This window comes from Crotalus tigris, unplaced genomic scaffold (assembly GCF_016545835.1).
Source record: "Crotalus tigris isolate CLP2741 ecotype Arizona unplaced genomic scaffold, ASM1654583v1 scf7180000017764.6130737, whole genome shotgun sequence".
In the NCBI taxonomy this organism is placed as follows: domain Eukaryota; kingdom Metazoa; phylum Chordata; class Lepidosauria; order Squamata; family Viperidae; genus Crotalus; species Crotalus tigris.
Genome location: NW_024096618.1, coordinates 4,143,200 through 4,170,137, shown reverse-complemented (window position 1 = coordinate 4,170,137; position 26,938 = coordinate 4,143,200). Strand labels below are relative to the sequence as shown.

Sequence of the window (26,938 nt, the reverse complement as noted above, 5' to 3'; positions counted from 1 at the left end):
GGAAAAATCTCTATTATTTTTTCACTTACACAATTTGATTAAAAATATTTTGTTTCATTACACTTATGTAGTTTTGTTCATCTACCATTTCTTTACATTATATGCCTGTAGATCCTTTTACATTCTACCCATGCTTATTTCTCCCTAAGTCATAAAAATATTAGAGTGACTGCTAAAAGTTACCAAATAAATAAGAACAGATATTGATTGCTTTGTGCCAATGCCTGAAGATTTGGTTGATACCTATCCATGTATTAATTTATTTGTTTAATTGAAAAGTTTAGTATTTCAGTTTTTTAAAATACAAAATATGAAATATTTACAATATCTCATTCCTTCATTACAATAAAATGTAGGTTACATAGACCAGTTTGGGGAAAATAGTTGTGTTAAAGCCAAGTGTTTGTTAAACTTGTATTTACATCAGTCCAGTCAACTGATGTAATTTATGTCATTTGTATCAATTTACTTCATTTATTTTTTAACATTTGTATTATGTATATAATTTTATGTAAATTAAGTGAAGTATATAATTATATAAATGATATCAATAGATGTAAATGACATATATTAAAGCAGTTGCCTAGACTATTTTGAGAACAGTGGATTTTATTATTTGGAAATTAAATCTCATCTGAAATTCTGTCTGTTGTATCTGTTGGAGAGAGATCTACAAAACTGAGGTTTTACTGTATCTTCTCCCCTGTGGTATCTTAAGTTTGGATACTCACATTTGGAATATCAAACAGGTTAAGTAAGATGTATATTTTTTTCTCAAACAAAGAAAAATCGGCTAGATCTTCGGGTAACTAGTTTGACTTTAAAGGTTTTTTATAATGATTTTAGATTCAATTATACATCATCTTAATACTTGCCTCATAAAAGATATCTTGAGAATTTTATAAATGAATTATATTGCCCTTTAAATTTGAGCAGAATGGCTGGCAGTGATAGCACAGTTCAAATAATTGTATTTTTTACTCTAGAATGTTTTCTTTATTTTTTTACAGAACAATTAAGGTAGAAGTGTATGACTGGGATAGAGATGGAAGGTAATTATTATATGCACTTCACTAAATGTATAGAAGATATAGCATTACCTATATTTTTAATACTAACTATTTGGGGTGTTATGAAGGTGCATTTATCAATTAATTTGACTGAAACCTTTAAGATGGGAATATGCATATTAATAGAAAAGACATGAATCTTAGCAGCTCTTATTGCTTGCCGTTTCCTTACTTTTGCTATCATTTATATACACATATACAGATACAAACACATATATACATACACTGTACTTCTACACTGAGCATATTGGTGTGTGGAAAAAAACCCTGATAAAATGCATTTGCCCCTTCACTTTTGAGAGACATGCTTTGGATTTTTATTTCTTTTAGCACAGGGAACCCCAACCTTTTGGGTGCCAGGGGACCAGTTTCATGGAAGATAATTTTTCTACAGACCAGGGTGGGTGGTAGTTTAGGTTTTGCTCACTTGCCCACTGCTTACCTCCAGCTGTGTGGCCCAGTTCCTAACAGGCCATGGACGTGGGGGTTGGGGACTCCTGTTTTAGCAATTAGTTAATTTTTGAAAAAATGCCTGATATGATGGTATTTTTATCAAGAATCAAACTTTTCTTTCTTTGATGCTTTTGACCATTCTTTAAAAAAAATAATGATTTAATAACCAAAGTTTTGGCTCTTTCATTTAAGTATACATACATTTCTCAGCTCCATTAACTGCTCTGCCTCCCTGTCCAATTAGTGGTTATTCCACAACCTAAGCATTTTATGGGTCACTGCCTTAATTGTCTCTTGGCCAGCAACCCTCTAAAATTTGCTACTTCAAACATTAGCACTGTACTTTTTGAACAGAATTTTTAATGTTTCTTCATAACAGTGTGATATTACAGAAGATCAACTAGTGGCGAAGTGCAAACCATTGAGAATATGAAATCTATCGTGTCCAAAATTGTGAACAAATTATTTAAAATAACCTAGGCAAATATATTAACATACAGTATATCATTGTAATGCTTGATTCTACTAATGTGAATATTTCTTTGTGTTTCTAGTCATGATTTTATTGGAGAATTCACAACAAGCTATAGGGAATTATCTAGAGGCCAGTCACAGTTTAATGTATATGAGGTAAAGAGTTAAATTGATCTCTCTCTCTCCCTCTCCCTCTCTCTCTCTCTCTCTCTCTCTCTCTCTCTCTCTCTCTCTCTCTCTCTCTCTCTCCCTCCCTCCCTCCCTCCCTCCCTCTCTGTCTCTCTGTGTGTGTGTGTGTGTCTGTGTATTTCCTTATTTTAAGAAATTAATACTTATCACCTCAAATCTTTACTTAAAATTTATTTGAAAAATTGAGAAAAAGTAAAAACAATCTTTGGCTGTTGTCCCCAAGTTGCTTTTTCCAAAAGGCAACGGGACTTACTTTTTTTTTTCTTTGAAAATATTTTGTTTCTCATTCAAGAAGCTTCTGAACTGAAGATGCTTCTTGGCTAGGAACAGAATATTGAAAACCAATAAGAAATTTATCTGACTGGATAGAGAGATGCTTTAGGTTGTATGCCAGTTGCACCCAATTCTTGCTCTGTTCACGGTCATTTATGCCCTAGTCATCTCCAGATTGGACTGCTGTAATGTGCTTTACATGGAGTAGGCTTTAAATAATATCTGAAAGCTTCAGCTGATATAGAATGCAGTGGTGCAGGAAGTTATGTGTACTCCTAGGATAACACATGATACATCTCTGCTCTGTTTGGTGCATTAGTGGCCAGTTTTTTTCCACTGACTTTCTCATCCCCTCTCTCCTCTCCCTGTTACTTCTTACTTTCCAGTCCTTCCTATAATTAATTCCAAAGAAAAAGATATAGTAGCAGCCAAGGAGCCCATGCAAATTTATCTTTCCTTTTGAAAAGCTAGTTGTTTGAGGAAGTGTGTATAGTGGATGTTAAAGGGATTCAGTTGCATTCTAAAGGTGTATGAAACAAGAAAAAAACTTGCATTAATATTGAATATACTTTATTTACTTATCTTCCTAGGTAATAAATCCAAAGAAAAAGGCAAAAAAGAAAAAGTATGTTAATTCAGGAACAGTTAAGTGCCTGGTTTTTATTACTATGTTTCTCTCCTTTGTATGTATCGTGAAGTAAGTTATGGTTCGTTGCAGCCAGCCAGATGTGCCATTTTTGTACACCTAACAAGTCTTTCCCAAGGACCTAGGATAGGTAGATGTGGTTGTTTTATGGTGTTAGAGATATTGTTGCAGGATGTAAGTTGTTCTGAAGCAATTGGCCCATCCTGTGTAAGCTGACTCAGGGCAGCTTACAACATTAAAATAAAACTATAAATATATAAATTCACATTACAGTTACTGCAGTTAAATTTTGGAAGAATTTGCGTAAGGAGCTTCCAAAATTTATCATCACTGAATTTAGATTGCTCAAAATATTAAAAAATAGTGAGTAAGACTTGGTCTGATATAGTTTTGAGATTTTCATTTAAGAGTTAACATAGTCTCGTTAAAATGCTTAGAAATAAATATAAAGCCTGAATAATTTTCTGACTTAGGAAACTGTGATTTCCTAGAAGTTAAATTATCAATAATAAAATTCATATGTGAAAATTTGAAGCTCTTTCAATGAATATGTCATTTAACAGAAGCCAATAATTCTTCCAAAACTTTTCAGAAATTTAATATAAATGGCTTAGTTATTCTGAGGAAACAAAAACAGATAACTGTACTATTATTCTCATTCACATATATGAAGTGAAACTAGGAATAATAACCTTATACTTTGAAGATTTTGTCTCGCCATGTTTTGTTTTGCTATTTACACAGTTGGCAATCATTAATGCTAGACCAAGCAGTACTTTTAAACATTAATTTAGGAGATAATCCTGGTAGTGTCTGAAAACAAAAATGGATGCATGCCTTCGGATAGAAACTTTATTTCACTCATTAATCAATAAAAGTACATTCAACAAACTGAATAATACAAAAAAGTATGCTCTAACAAGAACTATTAGCAACATGCAGCAAAGTGTTGCTATTTTTAGAGAAATAAATTTATTTTAATTGTTTAATAGATAATAGAATAAAAGTTTGAGTACCTTGAAAATTTAAGCAAAAGGTGTAAACTGTTATTGTCCCTGTAGAACTTGGCAATACAGAAGAACATGGGCTGTGGCTTCTGTAGTATCCATATCATAGGAACAATACTGGGTTTCACATGGAATTTTCCTCTATTTCCCTTTCAAGACAGCAGTGTGGAGAGTATTAAATTGAGTTAAAATAAGGCTCTCCTAAATTGGGAAATATTAATTGATGTAAACATGAGGCTGGTTTAGGCACTCAGTAAGTAATTTGCAATTATATTATTAGAGAAAGTAGTAATTTCTGTTGATTTGTGTCTAAGATCCTTTGTCATAGTATTGATCTAATTCAGTGTTTCCCAAACTTGACAATTTTAAGGCATGTGGACTTCAACTCCCAGAATTCCACAGCCAGCGTTGCTGGCTGTGGAATTCTGGGAGTTGAAGTCCTCATGCCTTAAAATTGTCAAGTTTGGGAAACACTGATCTAGTTTGATCTGACTATTGGTGAAACCATAATAACCAGTTTCTTTTGGATCAACTATTTCCCAGGAAGTTTGAGGTTGTCTGCCAATATTGCAAGGGTGAGAGGCATATAGTCTGAGTCCTTGCTTGCCTTTTCAGAATTGATAGGTGAAATCCTTCAAACAGAGCTGTCAATAGGGAAATGACAGGACTCTTCTCAATAGTTGTGGATTTTGTAAAGTGGAGAAAAAGTTGTTATTGATACATACCAAGATCACCACAAAATGTTTCACTTTACTGTATAACGGAAAGTTTTAAATAAATGTAAACTTTTCTAATTTAAAACAATATTTCAGTATTCTAAAAATAGATGTTCTTTATCTATATGGCTGTTTTGAAAATTAATGTTCATTACTTCTTATGTATCATTTGCTCTCAGGTAACTTTACTTTCCTTCTTAGTGGAAACAGAAGTTTCATTTCTCGACTATATTAAAGGAGGGTAAGTAAATATTCCAGAAAGCTGATTAAAAACAAGATTTTACTTGCATTGAGAATAAAATAGGAGCATAAATTCTTTGTACTAGTTTCTTACAGAGATATTGTTTTAGTTATGGTTGTCAGATCTCTGTCAAAGACATAATACTACTAGAATATGTTTATTAGGACATGAAGAATCAGGTATAATATTTTTATTGTAGCAAAATGATAAATCCATTATAAAGAATTTCAGTGACTTCAGTATCAAATGCAAGTTTTATTTATATTACAAGGACGAGGAGTGTTCAAATTTCTTATGCCTCTTTCTCCTGCTGCTCTTTATATAAGGGCTAAAAGCAATTCCTTGTGGTACCAGCCTGATGTAGGTACCAGTCCTCAAATCATGTGAGAACTAATTTCAAACAGTATAAAAGAATATAACAACTTAGGAGTTTTGATAGTTATTATAAATATTTTATAATTATATTATTAAGAATATTAAATAAATAATATATGCAGTGTGGTTCTCTTTGACCTTGATTGTTTACCTACAGATGTTTCATTACCAAACAAGCTAACATCATCAGTGCTAGAAGGGAGTGGGGTTTATTAAGTTATATTAATATGGGAGAACATGGTTCAGAAATGCAACTAAATCAATACATTATCAATCACTTGATAGATTTAAATGTTAAACTATCCATACAAATAAAAATATGTAGCAAAAAAAACTAAAAAAGCCAAGTTCTCAAAATTTATAATAAGTACAGTAATAGTAAGTAATAATAAAGTAAGTAAGTAATAGTAAAGCATAACTTATCTTTTTGAGCATGTGTTGTAATGTCCTAATTGAATTCCTCATGTGTGGATCTGGTTGTACATGCCTAACAGTACTCCATTTTAAATCTTTCAGAAATTACACATTACAAGGATTGTTACACCAAGTTGTTTTGCTTTGGTTTCTTTTGCATGATTGTGTAGCATTTAACTTAAACAAGGCTTTTGAAGTCTGAAAGCTTGTTTTTGCTTTCTGACATTTAAATTAAAGGTATTAGACATGTAGTATATGATTTGTCTTAATATATGTACTATCCAGATGAGGATTTATCTATAATAAGCCTCTACATTTTAGTGAAATGATGTACATTTCACTTATAAATTAATTTTTAATAGCTTTATTAAAGTTACAGGAACTGGCAGATGTGATCTCAGAACCACTAAGCTATATTTTTCAAAGATCCTGGAGCACTGGGGAACTACCAGAGGATGGAAAAGAGCTGATATAGTTCTCATCTTTAAAAAGGGGGGGGGGAAGTAGACCAGCAAAATGCTATGAACATAATATATTTGTACTTCAGTGAGGCATTTGACAAAGTAAACCACTTGTGAAAGCTTCCCAGGAGGTGGGGTCTGGTGTAATTAATGCTTCCCTGCAGGACGGGTAGCATTGTAAGGAGGTCTCTTCTTAAGAAGTCATTGCTGGGTTCCACCCTGTGGAGCATTTTTAACATGTCTCCAGTCTTCCTTTTTTGGGGAAGGTTGCTGAGAAGGTTGTTATGCAGCCGTCCAGAGGTTCCTGGATGAAATGAATTATTTAGACACCAATCAGGATTCAGACCTGGATATGGTATGGAAACAGCATTGGCTGCGCTTTTTGATGATCTCTGGCAGGAACGAGATGGGGGTAGTACATCCATCCTTGCTCTACTTAACTTCTCACCGGCCTTTGATACCATTCACCATGGTATTATTTTGGAAAGACTTGGGAGTGGGCGGCTCTGTGCTGTCCTGGTTCACTTCCTTTCTCTGTGGCCACTCTGTCAATATTGATAGGAAGTGAGAGGTCCATCCCACAACCACTGCTTTGCAGGGTCCCACAGGGCTCAGTACTCTCTCTGCTACTGTTTAATATCACCGTGGACTGAGATATCAGCAATATGCTGTTGATACTCAACTGTATGTCTTGGTCCATGGAGAGTTAAGAGATGCCATGACCTCCCTCTTGCAGTGCTTGGAGGCTGTTAAGGGCTGGATGGGGATCAACAGGCTGAAACTGAGTCTTGGCAAGATCGAGTAGCTCTGGATCTAGGGTTCTTTGGACCATGGAGAATTGCCATCTTTGATTTTGAATGGGGTGACGAAGGAAGAAAAAACTATGCCAATCTATGATATTTCTATTCATTTATTTCAATATGTTGATAATAAACCGAAGTAATAGTTGCTTGGCCATGCTACTTGCTAGGATATCTTTCCCTTGTTCACATTTAGTACTGTAAAAAACAGATTAGAAACACAAGTTAAGATAGGCAAAAAAAATGGTAAGTGAGCACCTGTCCACCCTAGACGAGTTCATATCACCAGGACCGGATAGATTAGACCCCAAAGTTATGAAGGAACTGGCAAATGTGATCTCAGAACCACTAAACTATATCTTTCAAAGATCTTGGAACATTGGGGAATTACCAGAGGATTGGAAAAGTGCTGATGTAGTTCCCATCTTCAAAGAAGGAAAAAAATGGATCCAAGAAACTATAGACTTATCAGCCTGACCTCAATACCTGGGAAGATTCTGAAAAAGATAATCAAGCAATGAATCAGCAAACACCTAGAGGCAAACAAAGTCATTACCAAAAGCCAACATGGGTTTGTCAAAAATAGATCATGCCAGACAAATCTTATTGCATTCTTTGACCAAGTGACAAAATTAGTGGACCAGAGGAATGTTGTGGATATAATTTACTTGGACTTCAGTAAGGCATTTGATAAAGTAGACCACAACCTATTACTTGATAAGATAGAAAATGTGGGTTAGACAGCATCATCACCAGATGGATTCATAGCTGGCTGACCAGCCGTACTCAGCATGTGGTCCTCAATGGAACTGCATCTACTTGAAGGGAAGTGTGTAGTGGGGCGCCCCAGGGCTCTGTTCTAGGCCCAATGCTCTTCAACATCTTCACTGGACGAGCGGATAGACAGGGAACTCATCAAATTTGCAGACAACACCAAGCTGGCAGGAATAGCCAATACTCCAGAAGACAGGCTTAAGATACAGGAAGATCTGGACAGACTTGAACACTGGGCACTATCTAACAAAATGAAATTCAGTGGTGAAAAAAGTAAAGTTCTACATTTAGGCAAGAAAAACGAAATGTACAGATATAGTATAGGGGGTACCTTGCTCAATAGTAGTAACTGTGAGAGGGATCTCGGAGTCCTAATGGACAATCACTTAAATATGAGCCAGCAGTGTGCTGCAGCTGCCAAAAAAGCCAACACAGTGCTAGGCTGCATTAACATGGATACAATCAAGATCACGTGAACTATTAATACCACTTTACAATGCCTTGGTAAGGCCACACTTGGAATACTGCATCCAGTTTTGATCACCACGATGTAAAAAAGATGTTGAGACTATAGAAAGAGTACAGAGAAGAGCAACAAAGATAATTAGGGGACTGGAGGCTAAAACATAAAGAACAGTTGCTGGAATTGAGTATGTCTAGTTTAATGAAGAGAAGGACGCAGGGGGACATGATAGCAGTGTTCCAATATCTCAGGGGTTGCCACACAGAAGAGGGAATCAAGCTATTCTCCAGAGCGCCTGAAGGCAGGACAAGAAGCAACGGATGGAAACTAATCAAGGAGAAAAGCAATCTAGAACTAAGGAGAAACTTCCTGACAGTTAGAACGATTAACCAGTGGAACAACCTGCCTCCAGAAGCGGTGAATGCTCCAACACTGGAAGTTTTTAAGAAGAGACTGGACAGCCATTTGTCCAAAATGATATAGAGTTTCCAGGCTGAGCAGGGGGTTGGACTAGATGACCTCCAAGGTCCCTTCCAACTTTATCATTATTATAATTATACAATATATTTGTCTCAAATCACATGGATTAATCCTTTGTAAGGGGACTGTACTTTTAATTGTGATCAGCATATTTAAAAAAGGAATATTCCAAATATGTGACAAAAGAGTATAAGTGCATACTCTTTTGAATGCCATTTTCATAAAAGATCTTTCTAAAAAATAATATATTAAGTATAAGTTTAATTTTTGATCAATGCAGCTTTAAATTTATATATGGGAACATTTGCAATTAAGTATGTTTTTTTTTTCTTATATTCCTCATATACTAAACCTCAGTCTTAAATAATTTGCATTATTAATGTTTTTTTAATAGGACTCAAATCAATTTCACCGTGGCTATTGATTTTACAGCTTCAAATGGTAAGAGCTGTGTAGTTTATTCACTTAGTTGGGGCATACCATACAGTTTTCTAAACATTTCAATTGTGGGAATTATTTTGATGTTATATGCTTTCATTTTGGCTTAAAGTATTCTAAAAGCTTAATGCAAATAAATTACAGTGGTTTGGAAGCAAAAGTTCCCTCTCTAAATAGAAAAGTGCTAATGGCTTCATTCTGCATATTCCCACATTATGCTAAGGATTTCTCAATCTTAATAGGCATATCTTCAGGAGGCACTGAATGATGAAGCAAAAAGGGAGGAAATAAAGTCCTTTTATTGAAGACATTTCTGTCTATAGAAATGTGGATCAAAGCCAGTACATTCAAACTGAGAATGCATTATTAAGCACTCTAGAGAGAGTTCTTTGTCTTGTTTGCTGTGAAAAATGCTGTGCTGTATTTCAGTAACCTAGCATTCACTGCCTAGATTCCTTTCTGATATATTATTAGAAAAAGATGGGAAGCCTTATGTTTCTGAAAGCTTTTAATTATCTTACCCATGAGAGGCTATTAAACTGTTATTTGTTTTTGGCATTATATGCTTATATTCATTTTTATTTACAGTAAAAATCAAGTCTAAATCTAGGTTTGCATGTATCTATACAATATGGTTATATTTGTGTGCAATTTATGATACTAGTGTATACATACAAATACAGACAGATGGCTATTGAGGCTTGTTTTATAAAACCATGGTTTGATATGATTAAAAAAGACATGAGTGAATCTAGATCTTGGAATCATATGATGCCTCCTTTTCTTCTTTCTATCAATAAGGAATAGTTTTATTAATTACACTTGCCATGTATTATGAAATATAAACTGTGCTCCATTTTAATTATTTTATTTTTAATTAATTTGAAAGCTTTTGTTGCTTATTTTTGTTTTCAAAGTAAAATGAGCTCATGAAGCCTAGCAGAAAATGAAAGAAATCAAGTGGTTGGGCTAGTGAGTTAAAAATAACTATACATTTCTTTTGAACTATTGCTGCACAATTTTTAAATTTAGCAAAATTAAAATTGCCATGATTTAATATAATTTTAAAAATGATCAAAGCAGTATACCTGTGTGCCCATTTAGCCCATTATATATTTACATTGTATATAGTAAAAACAACTTGAAGAAATACTTAACTTTGCTGTCCACATTTTGAAAAAATTGTGTAGCTTTTTCATCACTAACGAATGTATTGTTGAAATCTGTGTTATTCGCATGGAAAAGAAGGCAGCCTTTGATGGAATAATGGGGAATTCAGTTCCGTGTGGGAGGAAGGTAGTAAAGTTGAGGGCAGAAATAATCAGAAATATCTATTAATAGTACAAATAATATCTGTTAAGAAAGTAGCAATTAGAGAGATCCTTGCTCCTATAGTCATACCTTGGTACTCAGCTGCTTTGAAACTTGTTGAATTTGGTACTCAAACATATTTTGACAAGACAGTTTTGTCCTGGTAGTCATCATTTGTTTGGTACTTAACATGCAAGCTAGAACTTGTCAGTGTTGGTTGCTTGATGACTCAATACACTTTCCAGCTGAAACAAAAGGTCACGCATTAGTCCTGCAGTAGCTCTTTCTCTGTGCATATCTCCTTGTGGTCTTATCTTAGCTTGTGGTCATTTTGTGTATTTTTTTTCTCATCAGTACAGAACAGATAAAGTGAAATTTTATTTAATCTAAGTGTTCATTTTTAGGGTTGTTTCTTATGTAAAGTAATGATATACAACCCTATCTTTTTACATATTGCCTTAAAAATGTACATTGTCTTTGGTTTGGAACGCATTTAATTTATTTGCATTATTTCTTATGGAAAAAAATTGGTACTTAATGTTTTTGGTACTCATCGTGCTTCCCGGAACCAATTAACAACCAGTACCAAGGTACCAAGTACAGAGAACTATATAAACGTACTTATAAACTCACATCTACTAAACATCCTCTACATATATTTTAAAACAGGTAATCCTGCACATCCAACCTCACTTCACTACATGAATCCATACCAACTGAATGCATATGGCATGGCATTAAGAGCAGTAGGTGAAATCATTCAAGATTATGATAGTGACAAAATGTTTCCAGCTCTAGGTTTTGGTGCAAAACTGCCCCCGGATGGAAGAATATCTCATGAGTTTGCTTTGGTAAGAAATATATTTATTTGCTTGTATGTTTAATTTATAGGTCACCCATCACTATTAAAGTAACCTATGTAGTAGTAGTTGTTTTTAAAAAAGAACATGTTCAAAGATTGCCTGTTCTTATTTTGCTTCTTTTATTTTTTTGATGTACTGATTTTGACCATCTCCAGGTTTACTTGGCCTAAGTATTAAGGAGAGAGGCCAGGACTGTAAAGTTCTTCTATACAGGTACAATGCCAATGAGACAGATAGGTGTCTAACACTAGTAGAAGGAATAGGCTTGTAGGGTTAAATATAATTCTGAGATCAGAAACCTGGTCCAGATCTGGGCCTTAATATTTGGCATGTTAGCTTCAAGCCTCAAGATTGCATTAGGAATGAATTTTGGGGTATCAGACTAAGTCCTAAAACTATTCAATTTAGTGGTTTCATAAGCCCTTAGGCTTATATATGGATCAAGTTGTATCTCAGCTTATTTATTTAATAAATCACTTTATATAGCCTCTCATTTCACAAAGAAGCGACTTTGGACAGCATACAACAGAGCTAAAAACAGTTAATAAAACCATTAAAAAGCATAAAAACCAAGCAAAACAAAAACCAGACAAAATCAAGCCAAACTAGAAATATTAAATTTTTTTAAAAAAACCATAATAATTGGGCAACTGTTTTATCCATAAACAGTTTGATTGCAAGTTTGTTACCTATATAATTTAGGTATTGCTTGTTCATTCTTTTGGGCAGTAGAAATGACATAATTTACTTGGAATGTTAATTTCTTAGAGACAAAAATACTATGCACAATATTTAAAACATTTGACTTGCTCTAATTCATGGGAATCAATTGTCCACTTGTGTTTTTGTCGTTTGTTGGAAAAAAACTAAAAACTTTAAAACAATTGTTCCTTATTGCAGTAGGATGCTAGGGTTCTTAGTGCCCACTTCATGACTATAGAAGAGAAGGAGAGAAGAACACCATTATCAGCATACAGCATAAAGTGGGAATTGGGAGATGTCTATCAGCTAATTTAGGTACCTGGATAACAACTCTCTGAAGGGTTTAATTAAACAGTTGATAAACATGTTAAAAAGCAATGGCGCTAAAATATGTCCTTGTTTCATCTCCTTGACAATCCATATAAAATCAGAAATGTCCCCTCCGTCTTACTCTAAAACAGTGTTTCTCAACCTTGACAAATTTAAGGCATGTGGACTTCAACTCCCAGAATTCCACAGCCAGCATTGCTGGGAGTTGAAGTCCACATGCCTTAAAATTGTCAAGGTTGAGAAACACTGCTCTAAAAGGTTTATTGTATAATGTATGGATTAAGAGCCACTTTGGTCTAGTGGACTAAGGCACCAGGCTAGAAACTGGGAGATTGAGTCATGAAAACCAGTTGGGTGACCATGGACCAGTAACACACACTCAGCTCAACTCACTTCATAAAGTTGTTGTATGGGAGAAAAAGGAGGAAGAAGTATTAGATATGTTTGCCATCTTGAGTTGTTTATAATAATAATAGAGGCAGCATATTAAACCAGCCAACAAACAAATAAATTGCATCATTTTTTTGCATTCAGAATATTCTGCCATTATTGCATAATATGTTTATTTAAATTTTATTTAGCCCTCTTGTCTCTTTTAACATGCAATGTATAAGAGCCTTATATATCTTCCAAGCATCTAAGCAATCAGGAGGAGTGGCTTTTTCTTATTTATGGGTTTCTTAGAAGTATTTTACTGGTATCTCAGTATTGAAAACAAAAAGGCTGGCATAGATATATCCTTAGTTTGGTTCAATTTAGGATGGACACAATTTTTTTCTGTCATGTATGAGAAAAAGTACCAAATTAACAAAAGAAATACATTCTTTCTTGGCAAATTGGATCAAACTTACCATTTGTACTTGGCTTCACTTCTATATCATCTTCCATCATCTTATCTGAATGATTTCATGAAATTTTAAGACATTGCATCTGATTCTACCTGATATAAGAAAGAAATGTATTTCACTTTTTTATGGGAAGATGAGTAGAAATGAAGAAATTTTGCAGATTATCCATAGCAATGGTACTGGCGTTGTGATAATTAAGTGAATTTAGAAAGAAAAAGTCTAGAAGTGAAGGATGTGTGATCAAGGAAGCACATGCAGATTATCAGCATTCTTATTATAGTTTCCAGAATTTTGTGGCCACTTGGATTTGGAGATTTTGAGTGGATAATGTACAAAATGAGCGACTTAAGTTTTGCAGTTACTTAAGGAGCCACTTCATCTCTTAAAACTCCTGAAACTATCTTAAAATACTGTTTGCCTGCTTTTTTAGAGTCCCATATAGCCCATGCAATGCTTGGTGTGGCCTTTGTCAGTCATAATACTATTTTATAAGTAACATTCTCAGTGATTAATACTGGTTTTCACTTTACAGAATGGAAACCCACAAAATCCTTATTGCAGTGGAATTGATGGCGTAATGGAAGCGTACTATATGAGTTTAAAATCTGTGCAGCTTTATGGACCAACCAACTTTGCTCCAGTTATTAATCATGTAGCAAGGTAATGAATATGTTTAATATCCAGTACTGAAACTTGATATAATAATATTCAAGATTTTTTTAATGTAGTCTTCATTAATATGGAAAGAAGAACTGCATCTTTTTTTTTTGCCTTCAGAATATTCTGCCATTATTACACAATGTACTTACTTTAGATTGTATTTATCCCTCTTGTTTTTTTTAACATGAAGACTCGTTTGTGTTTTGGATTCTTGATTGTTCATGAATATTTAGGCAAGGGAATCATTTTGGGTGCTTATGAAACAGAAATTGTTTCAGGGGGGCATTAGGTTTTTTTAACACTTTATGGAACATAAAACATCAGACATTCTGCCTCTCAGATCAGCTGTGGTTAAACAAAAATAAAATCTCAAAATTTTGTTATTCTGGATTTTGGCTTAAAATAACCTTCAGGGGTTATAGAGTGATTTTATGGTGATATAGGAGTATGTTGTCCCTTTTCTTCTCTCACATTCTATCGGATGTCTATCCCTTCAGTTATCAATAGTTGCCCCTTCTCTCTGTCTCCTCTCATCTGCCATTGCCAGTGTTGGTTTTTTGTTGCTTATACTCCCCCAAAACAAAACACTTTTGCTCAAAACGTCCACTATGCACAGAATAAACCTTTTGTGCATCCATAGATTCACTTGCAATTATAACTATATTTCAGTGACAATTAGCTTCCTTTCACACTATAAACTGAATGAAGCAAGATTTCACAGTATTTTGCTCTATACTGCTATACGTTATTATCAATGTAAATCACAAATCTCCTAGACAAATTTTCCCAAGACCAGAATTTTAGTAGGCACAGTTCTATTCAGTTGGAAAACAGGAATGAAATCAAATGCAGCAATTTATTGCTCACTGCCTCAGTGCAATACAAGGGCTCATAAAGCTGAAGTGGTTTAGACCCATAGCTTTTTCTTCACATAAATTAACAATCTCTGCACAGCACTGGGTGGCCTTGAAACTGAGCCATTGTTGAGTGTTTACTTAACTGCCAGCTCTGGCTTGAGGATTGCTAGCTTTCTATTTTACATGTATTAAAAATGGAAAGAGGGATATATAATTAAGGCAGGATACCAGCATATAGCAAGAATCTGCAGAGATGAAGTCAGACTTGCAAAAAAAGGTGCGTTGAATATGTCTGCCACCTTGCATTATTTGTAGAAGTAATAAATGTGGGATATAAATAAATACTTGTTATTTGGATGTTAGCCATGATCTTCAAAATAACTTTACTTGCCAAGTATCTTGTTGATTGCACACCTAAAATTCTGGCAGAGAAGGATAACCCAACTTTCTTAATTTAATTTATTTTGCTTATAAAGAAGTTTGTAATAGGACTGAAAAACTCCCATTTGCCTTAGACATAAGTGTTTAAGTAACTCTTTATATTGTGCTGTCCTCTTCATGTACCCGGCCTTCTAGTTATCTGTTCATAAAATGGAGAATTACATTTTAAATAGAACTGGTTCAAGGTTTTCAGTAATAATATATTAGGGAAGTGATTACTATCGGGAGTATAAGCATACAATTCTAACAGAAATATCTTTTTCTATATAGAAGATTGACCTTTTATCCTCTCCATAAGACAGAAATTATTGTTTATTTGGATGCCACTGCAGTTCATGCATAAACTTTAAAAAGTTCTTAGCTCATCTGAGGAACTCCTCATAGACTAGGTTGTGTAAAGAGTGATACACTACAGTGTTTGAACAATGAAAAGGGCATCCAGAGATGGCATGTACATCATACTGGTCGTTCTAGTTGGCCCTATTAGTCTCTACTCCATATCTTGATGTGTCATTGTGGCAAAGCCTCTTTTCAAATCTGAACTTCCTACAGTACATACTACCTGCTAAAATACCTTTATATTTACTCCCTCTGCCTCAGAGCACAGAGGATCTCTCTTTTCCAACTGTAAGATTGAATATTTGAACTATATTGGAAGTGGCCAAAAAGCCAATCAAGGAAGTGAACTAGAATATTTTTTTTCTTTTTTATATGCCTGTGATAAATGGATCTATTATATCAATTATCTATTACTTATTTTTGCTGTCTAATTCTTGCTCTCCTTCCACTTTAGTGAGTTAAAAATAATGACTTTAAAAAGTTTATCTAATTGCTATTGTAGCCTTCTATGTACAATATATAAGTACAATTATTTCTCATCCATTTATTAAGAAGTTTCTGAAGGTATTAATAAATTATTTCCTAAATAAATGAATACATCTATCATTTATCTGTTCCAATGATTTAACTCCGAAATCTTTCAACTGCTGGACTTGGACCACATGCTTCTCTGTATGAAATGATCACGTCTTTCCTAGACCACTGAACAGATCAATCATGTCTGTTTTCATAAAAACAAGAATGGTCTTAGTCCTGAAAACGTTTTCCTGTTAGATATGGAAAATCTTTCATCCCAGCCAGAAATTGATGTCTACATGTTCCAACATCCAATGAGGGAACAAAGAATTTTAGAAATGAATCACTGGCTTAAGAGTTGGTGCCACACAGAATGTAGGTTGAAATATAAACTTAGAAGAATGGGAAAAAATATGGAACAAAAACTGCAAATTAACATTATTGACCGCATATAAAGAAAATCAGTATAAAATGCTTTATAGGTGGCATCTACCACTGGCGAGATTGGTTAAGATGTACACAAATATGAAACCGGATTGTTGGAAGTGTAAATATAAGGATGGAACATTTTATCACATGTGGTGGCAATGCCCTAAAGCAAGGAAATACTGGAAACAGATAAGGAGATGGCTACAGGAGATAACAGGAGAACAAATTGAATTTAAAGCTGAATTATTTTTATTAGGAATAATAAATCAAAAGATAAAGAAGCAACTCCAATATATTATTGTACACATAGTAACAGCAGCACGTATTGTTTATGCTCAGTGCTGGAAACTTGAAAATATACTAGCTAATGATATGATTATTCATAAGATATTAGAATGTGCCGAGATATATAAGCTTATGCTAGAAATGAAAGGCAAGGAAGAAACAGAATTTTATGAGGTGTGGGAAAGGTGGTATAATTGGTTAGAACAGAGAAACAAAAATGTATAGTAATAAATGTAAATAACTGTAAGAGACACATGACACAGTACTGTTAAAAAAATGTTTAATGTTTTGTAAATTGGAAAAATGAAAAATAATTTTTTTTAAAAAAAGAGTTGGTGCCACCAAGAGAAGTTTGAACTCCTAGACCGTGGTCTGCATTACCTACATGAAGGTCTTCTAGCACGGGATGGGCTGCACCTCACAGGAACTGGGAAGAATGTTTTCAGAAAATGACTGGCTCAATTTATCAAAGGAATTTTAAACTAAAATTGAAGGGGGAGGATGACCAATCCTTAGGATCTTTAGGACCTAATCCCAAGCATAAATCCCAAGACAGTCAACCAAACAATAAGGAACGATGGGAAGGAAGAAAATCTCAGAAATAAAGTAGGAGATACAGGAAACATACCCAGAGTCAACCATACAGAACTCAAAATGCCTATACATAAAGGCTCAAAGTCTGGGAAACAAAAAGGTGAACTTGAAGTACTAGTACACAAGGGCAAGTATGATATAGTTGCCATTACCAAAACTTGGTGGGAGGAAACTCGCAGCTGGAATGTACTGATGGAAGGATACAAACTGTTCAGAAGAAACAGATCTAACAAAAGAGGAGTGTTAAGTGCCAGGGAAATCGGGATTCAGGCAGTTCAAATGAGTATAAAGATTTATTATAAGCTTAAGCTCGCTACAAGAATCTGAACTACTAATGGTCAAGGGAAATTGGTGGGAGTTAAGAATAGAAAAGAATTCATGGTGGCCTGGACTTAGATCTTTTGTCGGTGCGTAGGGGACTCATGACTGATGACGTGTTTGACCCCTCCCTCAGGCTTAGCCGGGTCATCTCCTACAAGCAGGTGGAGCTGCATTATATGTAAGAGATCACTACATCTCTACAGAAATCCACAAACCAAGACTGAAAGCCTCATAGAATGCATGTGAGAATATAAATATAAAAGGGAAAAAGAATGACGTTGTAGGTGTATACTACAGGCTACCCAATCAAGCAGAAGAAATAATGAACTTTTTGCTAACTAGTTAACAAATATATGTAGGAAACACACCACAATAGTAATGAGGGATTTTACCCTGACATCAACTGGGAGACAAACTCTGCATTAAGCGGGAGATTGAACAGGTTCTTGATAAACCTAGCTTACAACTTTGCCATTCAAAAGGTAGAGGAGGGAACTAGAGGGTCAGCTATACTGAATCTCGTTCTTATTAACAGAGAAGTGATGGGAGGAGTTGAAGTTGCCGGAACTTTAGGGAGGGTGACCATGGCATATTGGAATTCAATATAATGCAAACACAAACAATAGAACATAATCAAACTAGAGTCTTAGACTGACTTTAAAAGAGCTGATTTTAGCAAACTTAGAGCTTGGGAAGGACTCCATGGATGAAAATCTTAATAACTCAAAAAGCTTGGGAAACTCTGAAAAATATGTATAAAAGTACAGTCCAGCTCAATACCACTGGAAAAAACCCCAAGAAATCCAGGAAGAAACCAGCTTGGTTACACAAAGAACTCTGACAAACTGAAAGACAAAAAGGATAAGTACAAATAATGGAAAAGGACACATAATTAAAGTACAGTACCAACAAACTTGCACAGATGATTAGGAAAGCAAACGTTCAGAATGAAGTAAGACTTTTAACAAATGTCAAAAATAATTTTAAAAGTTTCTGTCAACGCATAAAAAAGAAGAAAAAAGTCAAGGAAACAATCGGTCCACTAATGAGAGAAGATGGCAAGGAAGCAATGGGCAGTAGAGAAAAAGCAGAGCTACTTAATTCATTCTTTGCATCTGTCTTCATGCAAAAAGATATTACAGCCCAACCTATCAAAAACAGAACCGTAAAAGACAGACTAGGAATACAAATTAAAATAAGCAAGAAAACGGTAAGAGAATACCTCCGCTCTAGATGAGTTCAAATCATTGGGACCTGACAGATTACACTCCTTCTTTTCACTTGAAAAGAGAAAGCTAGCAAAATTTAAATAATGCTTTATTCGTTATGCAAATGTACAGATAATACTCAAGGAGCTACTTGATTTTTGGTTGGGTCGAAGTTTAAGTAGTTCAGATAAAGTAGAAATAGTTTTACTGTATATAATATTAATGTTTCAATTTGGAGAGAGGAATTGCTCGGGCATTTCCCCTGGACCGCATCCGGAGCGAGAAGGTAGAAGAAGATGAGAAGTAAGTAGGAAGGTTGAGGAGAGGTGGAGAGTGAGGAAGAGGAAGAAGAGGGAAAGAGGCAAGTTGATTGGGGGTGGATGCGGTTTGGGGGGAAATGGGTGGGCAATACCGAAAGTGATGTGTATCAATTTGTTTTATTTTTTATCTGAAGTATTTTTAAGATTGTAATGTATTGTAAAATTGAAATAAAAATTTATAAAAAAAAGAGCTACTTGATTTTTGTTTTGTTTTTTAAAATAATTGGGTGTTTATATTTCTTTTAGTGTAAATTAGATTTATAAGCATTCCAAATAGTGTTTTAACATTAAAATGTGAGGGCTTCTTTTTTGTTTTTGTTTTTTAGATATGCTGCCTCAATAAAAGATGGCTCCCAGTATTTTGTTCTTCTCATTATTACAGATGGAGTCATTTCTGATATGGCTCAGACAAAGGAGTCCATAGTGCATGTAAGTTATGTTTTTCGACGGACTCTGTTTGGGGAAATGGTATAGACCACAAAGAAGAAGCAAATTTACTCTTCCCAAAGATGCTTTTTCACGAGGCAACTGAGCTTTCTTGTTTTTCTTTGAAGATGTTTTGCTTCTCCTCCAAGAAGCTTCTTCAGCTCACAGTTGCCTCGTGAAAAAGCATCTTTGGTATAACTATGACCTGGATGACTGAGAATCTCCCTAGAAAAATTTTCTCTTACTTTGTGAAAGGGGAGGATTTATTATACAAAGGTAACCTTTTTTTTTTCCCAAACAAAATGGATTATTCTATTTTCTAAATCTTCTAAATCAAATGAAAACTTGAAAATACATTTCATGCTGGTTAATTGATTCAAAAGTGAATAATGCTCCTTGAACATAAAACAAATATTTTATTTAACTATTTCAGTAATGCATGTTTTTAATATTAAGGGATTAAATCAGTGGTTCTCAACCTGTGGGTCGGGACTCCATTTGGGGTCGAACGACCATTTCACGGGGGTCACCAAACAACGCAGTCTGCCATTTTTTCCCCCTTAGCTGTGCTACTCCCTTTTATTCTATTGGCTTTTGAAAGCCAATAGAATAGACTCTCTTGAATAGAGTCTAATTCTATTGGCTTTCAAAAGCCAATAGGAATTGTCCAGGCTGTCTCTGCCCTGCTGAGCCCGCCAAAAGTCCCATTCTGCAAACGGTGCTGCACCAGTTGAGTAGTCCTCGACTTACGACCGGTTGAGTAGTCCTCAACTTACGACCGGTTGGGGGTCGCGACATTAAAAAGGTTGAGAACCACTAGATTAAATGTATATTTAAAATATTTTCCTGTGATATCTGAAAAATGAGGTAACTGCTTTCATGTTCTTCTTTTGAAGGCTGCAAAGTTTCCAATGTCAATAATAATAGTGGGTGTTGGACCTGCGGAATTTGATGGTGAGGACCTCAATTAATATAGTTCCTGTTATCTAAAGAGAAGTCTTAACAAAAATCAGTGGGACAAAGTCTGTACTTTTATTTAATAATTTGTGATGTCTTTCATGTAATAAATTCACTTGACAAAGTGATAAGTTAGTGGACCAGGAAAATGCTATGAACATAATATATTTGTACTTCAGTGAGGCATTTGACAAAGTAAACCACTTGTGAAAGCTTCCCAGGAGGTGGGGTCTGGTGTGATTAATGCTTCCCTGCAGGAGGGGTAGCATTTTAAGGAGGCCTCTTCTTAAGAAGTCATTGCTGGGTTCCACCCTGTGGGATAATTTTTAACATGTCTCCAATCTTTCTTTTTTGGGGAAGGTTGGTGAGAAGGTTGTTATGCAGCTGTCCAGAGGTTCCTGGGTGAAATGAATTATTTAGACACCAGTCAGGAAAAAAATGGATCCAAGAAACTACAGACTTATCAGCCTGACCTCAATACTTGGGAAGATTCTGGAAAAGATAATCAAGCAGTGAATCAGTGAACAGCTAGAGGCAAACAAAGTCATTACCAAAAGCCAACATTGGTTTGTCAGAAACAGATCATGCCAGACAAATCTTATTGCATTCTTTGACCAAGTGACAAAATTAGTGGACCAGAGGAATGTTGTGGATATAATTTACTTGGACTTCATTAAGACATTAGATAAAGTAGACCACAATCTACTACCTGATAAGATAGAAAATGTGGGTTAGACAGCATAATCACCAGATGGATTCATAGCTGGCTGACCAGCCGTACTCAGCATGTGGTCCTCAATGGAACTGCATCTACTTGAAGGGAAGTGTGTAGTGGGGTGCCCCAGGGGTCTGTTCTGGGTCCAGTGCTCTTCAACATCTTCATCAATGATTTGGATGAGGAGATAGACGGAGAACTCATCAAATTTGCAGACGACACCAAGCTGGCAGGAATAGCTAACACTCCAGAAGATAGACTTAAGATAACAGAAGGATCTTGACAAATTTGAACTTTGGGCACTATCTAACAAAATGAAACTCAATGGTGAAAAAAGAAAGATTCTACATTTAGGCAAGAAAAACCAAATGCACAAATCCTGTATAGGTGGTACCTTGCTCAATAGTAATAACTGTGAGAGAGATCTCGGAGTCCTAATGGACAATCACTTAAATATGAGCCAGCAGTATGCTGCAGCTGCTAAAAAAATGCAACACAGTGCTAGGCTACATTAATAGAGGATAGAATCAAGATCACGTGAAGTGTTAATACCACTTTACAATGCCTTGGTAAGGCCACACTTGGAATACTGCACTTGGTCACCACAGTGTAAAAAAAGATGTTGAAACTCTAGAAAGAGTACAGAGAAGAGCAACAAAGATAATTAGGGGTTGTTGTTGTTAATTGCGAAGTCGTGTCCGACCCATCGCGACCCCATGGACAATGTCCAGGTCTTCATGTCCTCTACCAATAATTAGGGGACTGGAGGCTAAAACATATAAAGAACAGTTGCTGGAATTGGATATGTCTAGTTTAATGAAAAGAAAGACTAGGAGTGACATGATAGCAATGTTCCAATATTTCGGGTTGCCACAAAGAAGGGGGAGTCAAGCTATTCTCCAAAGCACCCGAAGACAGGTCAAGAAGCAATGGATGGAAATTAATCAAAGAGAGAAGCAACCTAGAACTAAGGAGAAATTTCCTTACAGAGCAATTAATCAGTGGAATAACCTGCCTCCAGAAGTTGTGAACACTCCAACCCTGGAAGTTTTTAAGAAGAAACTGGACAGCCGTTTGTCTGAAATGGTATAGGGTTTCCTGCCTGAGCAGAGGGTTGGACTAGAAGACCTCCAAGGTCCCTTCCAACTCTATTGTTGTTGTTATTATTATATTTTTCTGAAGAAAACTAAGTAACAATATCCTGTTTCTTAGTTTTCAAATTTGCCCTACGATTTTAATATGGTTAGTTGGTATTTGATTATAATACATTAGATTTACAGGTTAGCATTCTATATGATCCAGTTGCGATTTGTATAAAAAGTCATGATTAAACAAATTGGGTTAAGCAGATTGTGAATAGAATCAGTATGTAAAATGGGAATGTAATTTCTTGTTATGTGTTTTCATTAACCTTATAATTTTGCAAGAAAGTAATTTCAGTAATTCACACATCAACTGCTTACTTATAGTTCATTAAATGCTGTAGTTTATATCTAAAATGTAATTGCATTATATAGATTATTATATAGGAAAGCCACACATTTCATATCAAGTTGGCTGCATTAATTTCAGACAGCGAAATAATGGGAATATTTTTATCTTTTAAGCCATGGAAGAATTGGATGGTGATGAAGTAAGGGTTTCATCAAGAGGAGTTTATGCAGAAAGAGATATAGTACAGGTAAGACAAAAATATTAATGTATTGATTCATTTAAAAGATTTCTATAGCCCCTACCATAGGTGGCTGACAAATGACAGTTAAAAATAATAAAAATAGTAAAAAAAATGGGAAACCAATACTGATACTACCAGCTTCACCAACCACAGCACATCTCCACACATCCACAAAAGCTCCATAATCAGATAAGTGAGCATGATAAGTGGAGAAAGAAGCCTGGGTTATTTTATGGTATCATGTGAAATCTGTCATCCACATTATTTTGCTGGTGGTGGTGGTTTTGTGTGCGTATTTGATCAGATCTTTGGTGAGAAGTAAATTTTTCTAAATTGTCTTTTAAGTACATTATGACTATGGTGTTTTTTTTTTATTAAAAGTTTTACAAATTACAATATAAACCCACCCATCACCTCCCTCCCTCCCTCACTTCCAAAGCTGATTACAGGGTAACAAATAAACAAACATACTCTAGCTAACATAAACCAACTAAACTATCAATCAAAACCATAATACACTTTAACTCCTTCTCAAAACAAATATTAACAAATTAAGACAAAAATAATAATACCATTAATACTATTAATAATTATCTAAAATCTATTCAAAAGCAAGATAATACTTTTCAGTTTCATAGTTCTTCTGAATATAATCAATCCATCTTCTCCAAACCATAATATATCTGTGGTTTTGATTACTTTTTTGTTTCTTGTTGCTTTTTCCTGCATTTGTCTAAAATTATTTTATTTCCTGCTTTAGCTTTCATTCAGTATGATACCACAAAAGCAATACTATTTTTTTTTCCCCATTTCATTTCAGTTTGTACCGTTTCGGGATTATGTTGACAGAACTGGAAATCACGTATTAAGTATGGCCCGACTTGCAAGAGATGTCTTAGCTGAGATCCCGGACCAGTTTCTTTCCTACATGAGGGTCAGAGGAATCAAGCCATCTCCGGCACCCCCTCCATACACACCCCCAATTCACGTGGTGCAGACTCAGATATGAGTACTTTGAATATTGAATACTTTTCAAAATTATACCGTGCTGCCAAGAAAGAGTTCCAGTACAGTGACGCACTTTAAGAGCCAACAAGTTCTTTGTATGCAGTGAGTAGAGTTTTCAAGTGGGCTTTGGAAAAACAAAAAAAAACAAAATTAAAACTTCATATACCAAAATGTTCAATCTTGCTGCACACGCAACTGAACAGCTTTTATTTACAAGAAGCTAAATGATTAAGTCGTTTCTAAGTGTTACTCTGTTTCTAACAGAAAATGCCTATTATGTGGGTTTTTTTGGAGAAAGCACAAGACCACGGGTTCTATTCAAAAGTCTTTTGTCTTTCTGACTTAATATGTATATATAATATGAATGCAAATCCTCTGTATCACTGTTTACATGTTACTACTTTTGAAATTTAACTACTTTTTATAGTTATTCTTAAACATTTGTCTTCTATCTTGCAATAGTAAAAATCCACAAGAGAAGCAATATCTCTTTGAATGATTGTCCAGACGAATTAGGTGCAAAGCTAAGAATAGAAAGTGGGGGACAAATGCATTCATAGGTCTCAATGGAAACACCTCACTGAAAAGCTCAGTAAAGTATCAACCTGATATATCTGAGAATAAGCTTCCAAGTTGTGAATAATGTAACAAAATGTATTTTTGCAAGATACTCCAATCCTGAAATAACTTGTGTTTACATTTTTTTAAGATTGATTATGCTGGCATAATAAATGATAACAACAGTATCATGCACTTCTAATAACTTTTGAGCTCTGTGTTTAGCTCATGTAAGGTATGTGAAATCTGTAAAGTAGCTTGCATTGAATAACAGTAGACAATTGGCGTTATATTGCTTTCTGAAGGTGAATATCTTACTATGATTGACAGTTGCTATGAGGTTTGTCTAGATTGGCTATTCAAAAAGGGGGGGGGTGACTTATTTTGAGTTGGCTGAGCTGCAGTCATATTGCCATGGAGGGCACATAAGTTGTGAATCTTATTTAACTTGATTAAAACTGCACAATTGTATTGCTTTGTGCACAACTTTGTGTATAGAACAACTCAAGTGTTTTATGATATGCTTGTTCTTATTCCAATTATCCAGTGTTTTTGCATGTACAGTTTTTACAAGAAATTCACATTTTTCTGGGTATTTGTGTCAAAATTTTACAGTAGAACAAATGGCCTTAAATCTCACAGATATCTTGGAAATGATTGTGAATTGCCTTTTATTTTTCTGTCAAAATTGTGTCATTGCCTTGTAATGTGTAGCGCTCTTTTTTGGCACATAACCTGTTTGATACCTTCTTTACTATTATATATGTTACACTGAATAATATGAAATTAAGGTGCATTTTTAAAGCATGAAAGGGATTTCTTCTGGAAAAAACAAATACATATAGCATCAATAGTATATAGATAATCCTATGTAATAAAAAATCTTACATTTTTAAATATATTAAAGGTCCTTAAAATACTATCTTATTGGAAAATGCTTTTCTGAATAGTGTGAAGAATAACCAAATTGTTCAGAATAACTAAATAATAATATAAATAATAACTTCTACTTCAGATATTGAAGTTGCCAATCTAGATATAATTTGATACTATTTAGACAGGTATATTCAGAATTTTGAAACACCTCATAACTTTTTCATCAAACTAGATAGTGAAAAAATAAGTTCTAAAAAAAAAGGTTGCCGAACACTTAAGTATGAAATATTTCTCTTATTTACATTTGCTAAATAACAACTAATGCAGTAATGTTTCCTTATTGCTTATTCTTAAGAAATTTCCCAAAACAGTTCCTTTAGATTCCACTTTTTTTCTGTTTTACAGTTGTGTTACTGTTGAAATAAAAAAGGCAATTTCTGAATGTGACCATTAGAATTTTTTCTCTGAGCTGTATGTTAACATAAACTAAAAGCCGCAAAATTCTGAATCACATATACCTTACACTTTGAATAATTAATTATTTTATAATTGCTCTCATAATTTCATAATTGCTCTCCTTGCTTTAAGTTACATCTAATTCCACATGAAATGTTGTATCCAGGTTTTTCAAACTTGGCAGCTTTAAGATATTGTCAGTTTCTAGAATGCATTTGAAAAGCACTGATCTAAAATGTTGCTCATTGCTTGGTCAAATTTACAATTGTCATGTCTTCTCTGGTCAGTAAATTATAAAAGATATAGCTAGTAAAATGAAATTCTTTTTAATTTCCTTATTTAAAAGATTGCTAGTGGTAAGTATATCTGATCCCAAACAGAAACTCTTACTTTAGAATGTGAAATGAAAGGCATGACAAGCCAGGGTAAGGATGAGACGAATACAGCAAAATCCTTGGTTGGTTCCATAAGCAGTTATAACAGGTAGCAATGATTGAAGAAGACTTCAACATGTCTCGTACAATGCGTTTAAGAGATCAAGATGATTGTAATACGATTGAGCCAGATTTTTCAACACAGAATTTTAATTAGCTTCTCAGAACTGCTGTGAGTACTGTGATCTGAAGATGCAATGCCATCTCAGGCTAAAAAAAAGTTTTAATATGTAAAAAAACAAGAAAAAAGTCAAGGAAACGATCAGTCCATTAATGGGAGAAGATAGGAAGGAAGTAACAAGCAGTAGGGAGAAAGTAGAGCTCCTTAATTCATTCTTTGCGTGTCTTTACACAAAATGAAAAAAAATAGCCTAACCTACCATAAATAGAACCTGTAAAAGACAGACTAGGAATATAGATTAAAATAGATAAGAAAACGGTAAGAAAACACCTGTCCATCCTAGATGAGTTCAAATCACCAGGACTAGATGGATTACATCCATTACTAGTTCAATTGCAGGTAGACCTCAAGTTA

The 26,938-nt window shown here is 34.6% G+C and overlaps 1 protein-coding gene across 3 annotated transcripts in view; it reads left to right on the top strand.

Moving 5' to 3' along the window:
* LOC120307059 (copine-8) overlaps positions 1-25,960 on the top strand; it is a 69,845-nt gene extending 43,885 nt beyond the window's left edge. For all 3 annotated transcript variants that reach the window (XM_039341290.1, XM_039341291.1, XM_039341292.1), the window contains 11 exons: positions 1,011-1,052; positions 2,078-2,153; positions 3,050-3,103; positions 5,008-5,069; positions 9,231-9,277; positions 11,255-11,436; positions 13,861-13,988; positions 19,625-19,727; positions 20,621-20,678; positions 23,004-23,077; positions 23,892-25,960. In XM_039341290.1, the coding sequence (XP_039197224.1) occupies positions 1,011-1,052; positions 2,078-2,153; positions 3,050-3,103; positions 5,008-5,069; positions 9,231-9,277; positions 11,255-11,436; positions 13,861-13,988; positions 19,625-19,727; positions 20,621-20,678; positions 23,004-23,077; positions 23,892-24,080 (1,015 nt within the window). In that variant the 3' untranslated portion in view covers positions 24,081-25,960. The remainder of the gene's footprint in view (positions 1-1,010; positions 1,053-2,077; positions 2,154-3,049; positions 3,104-5,007; positions 5,070-9,230; positions 9,278-11,254; positions 11,437-13,860; positions 13,989-19,624; positions 19,728-20,620; positions 20,679-23,003; positions 23,078-23,891) is intronic.
* The last annotated feature ends 978 nt before the right edge of the window (positions 25,961-26,938 follow it).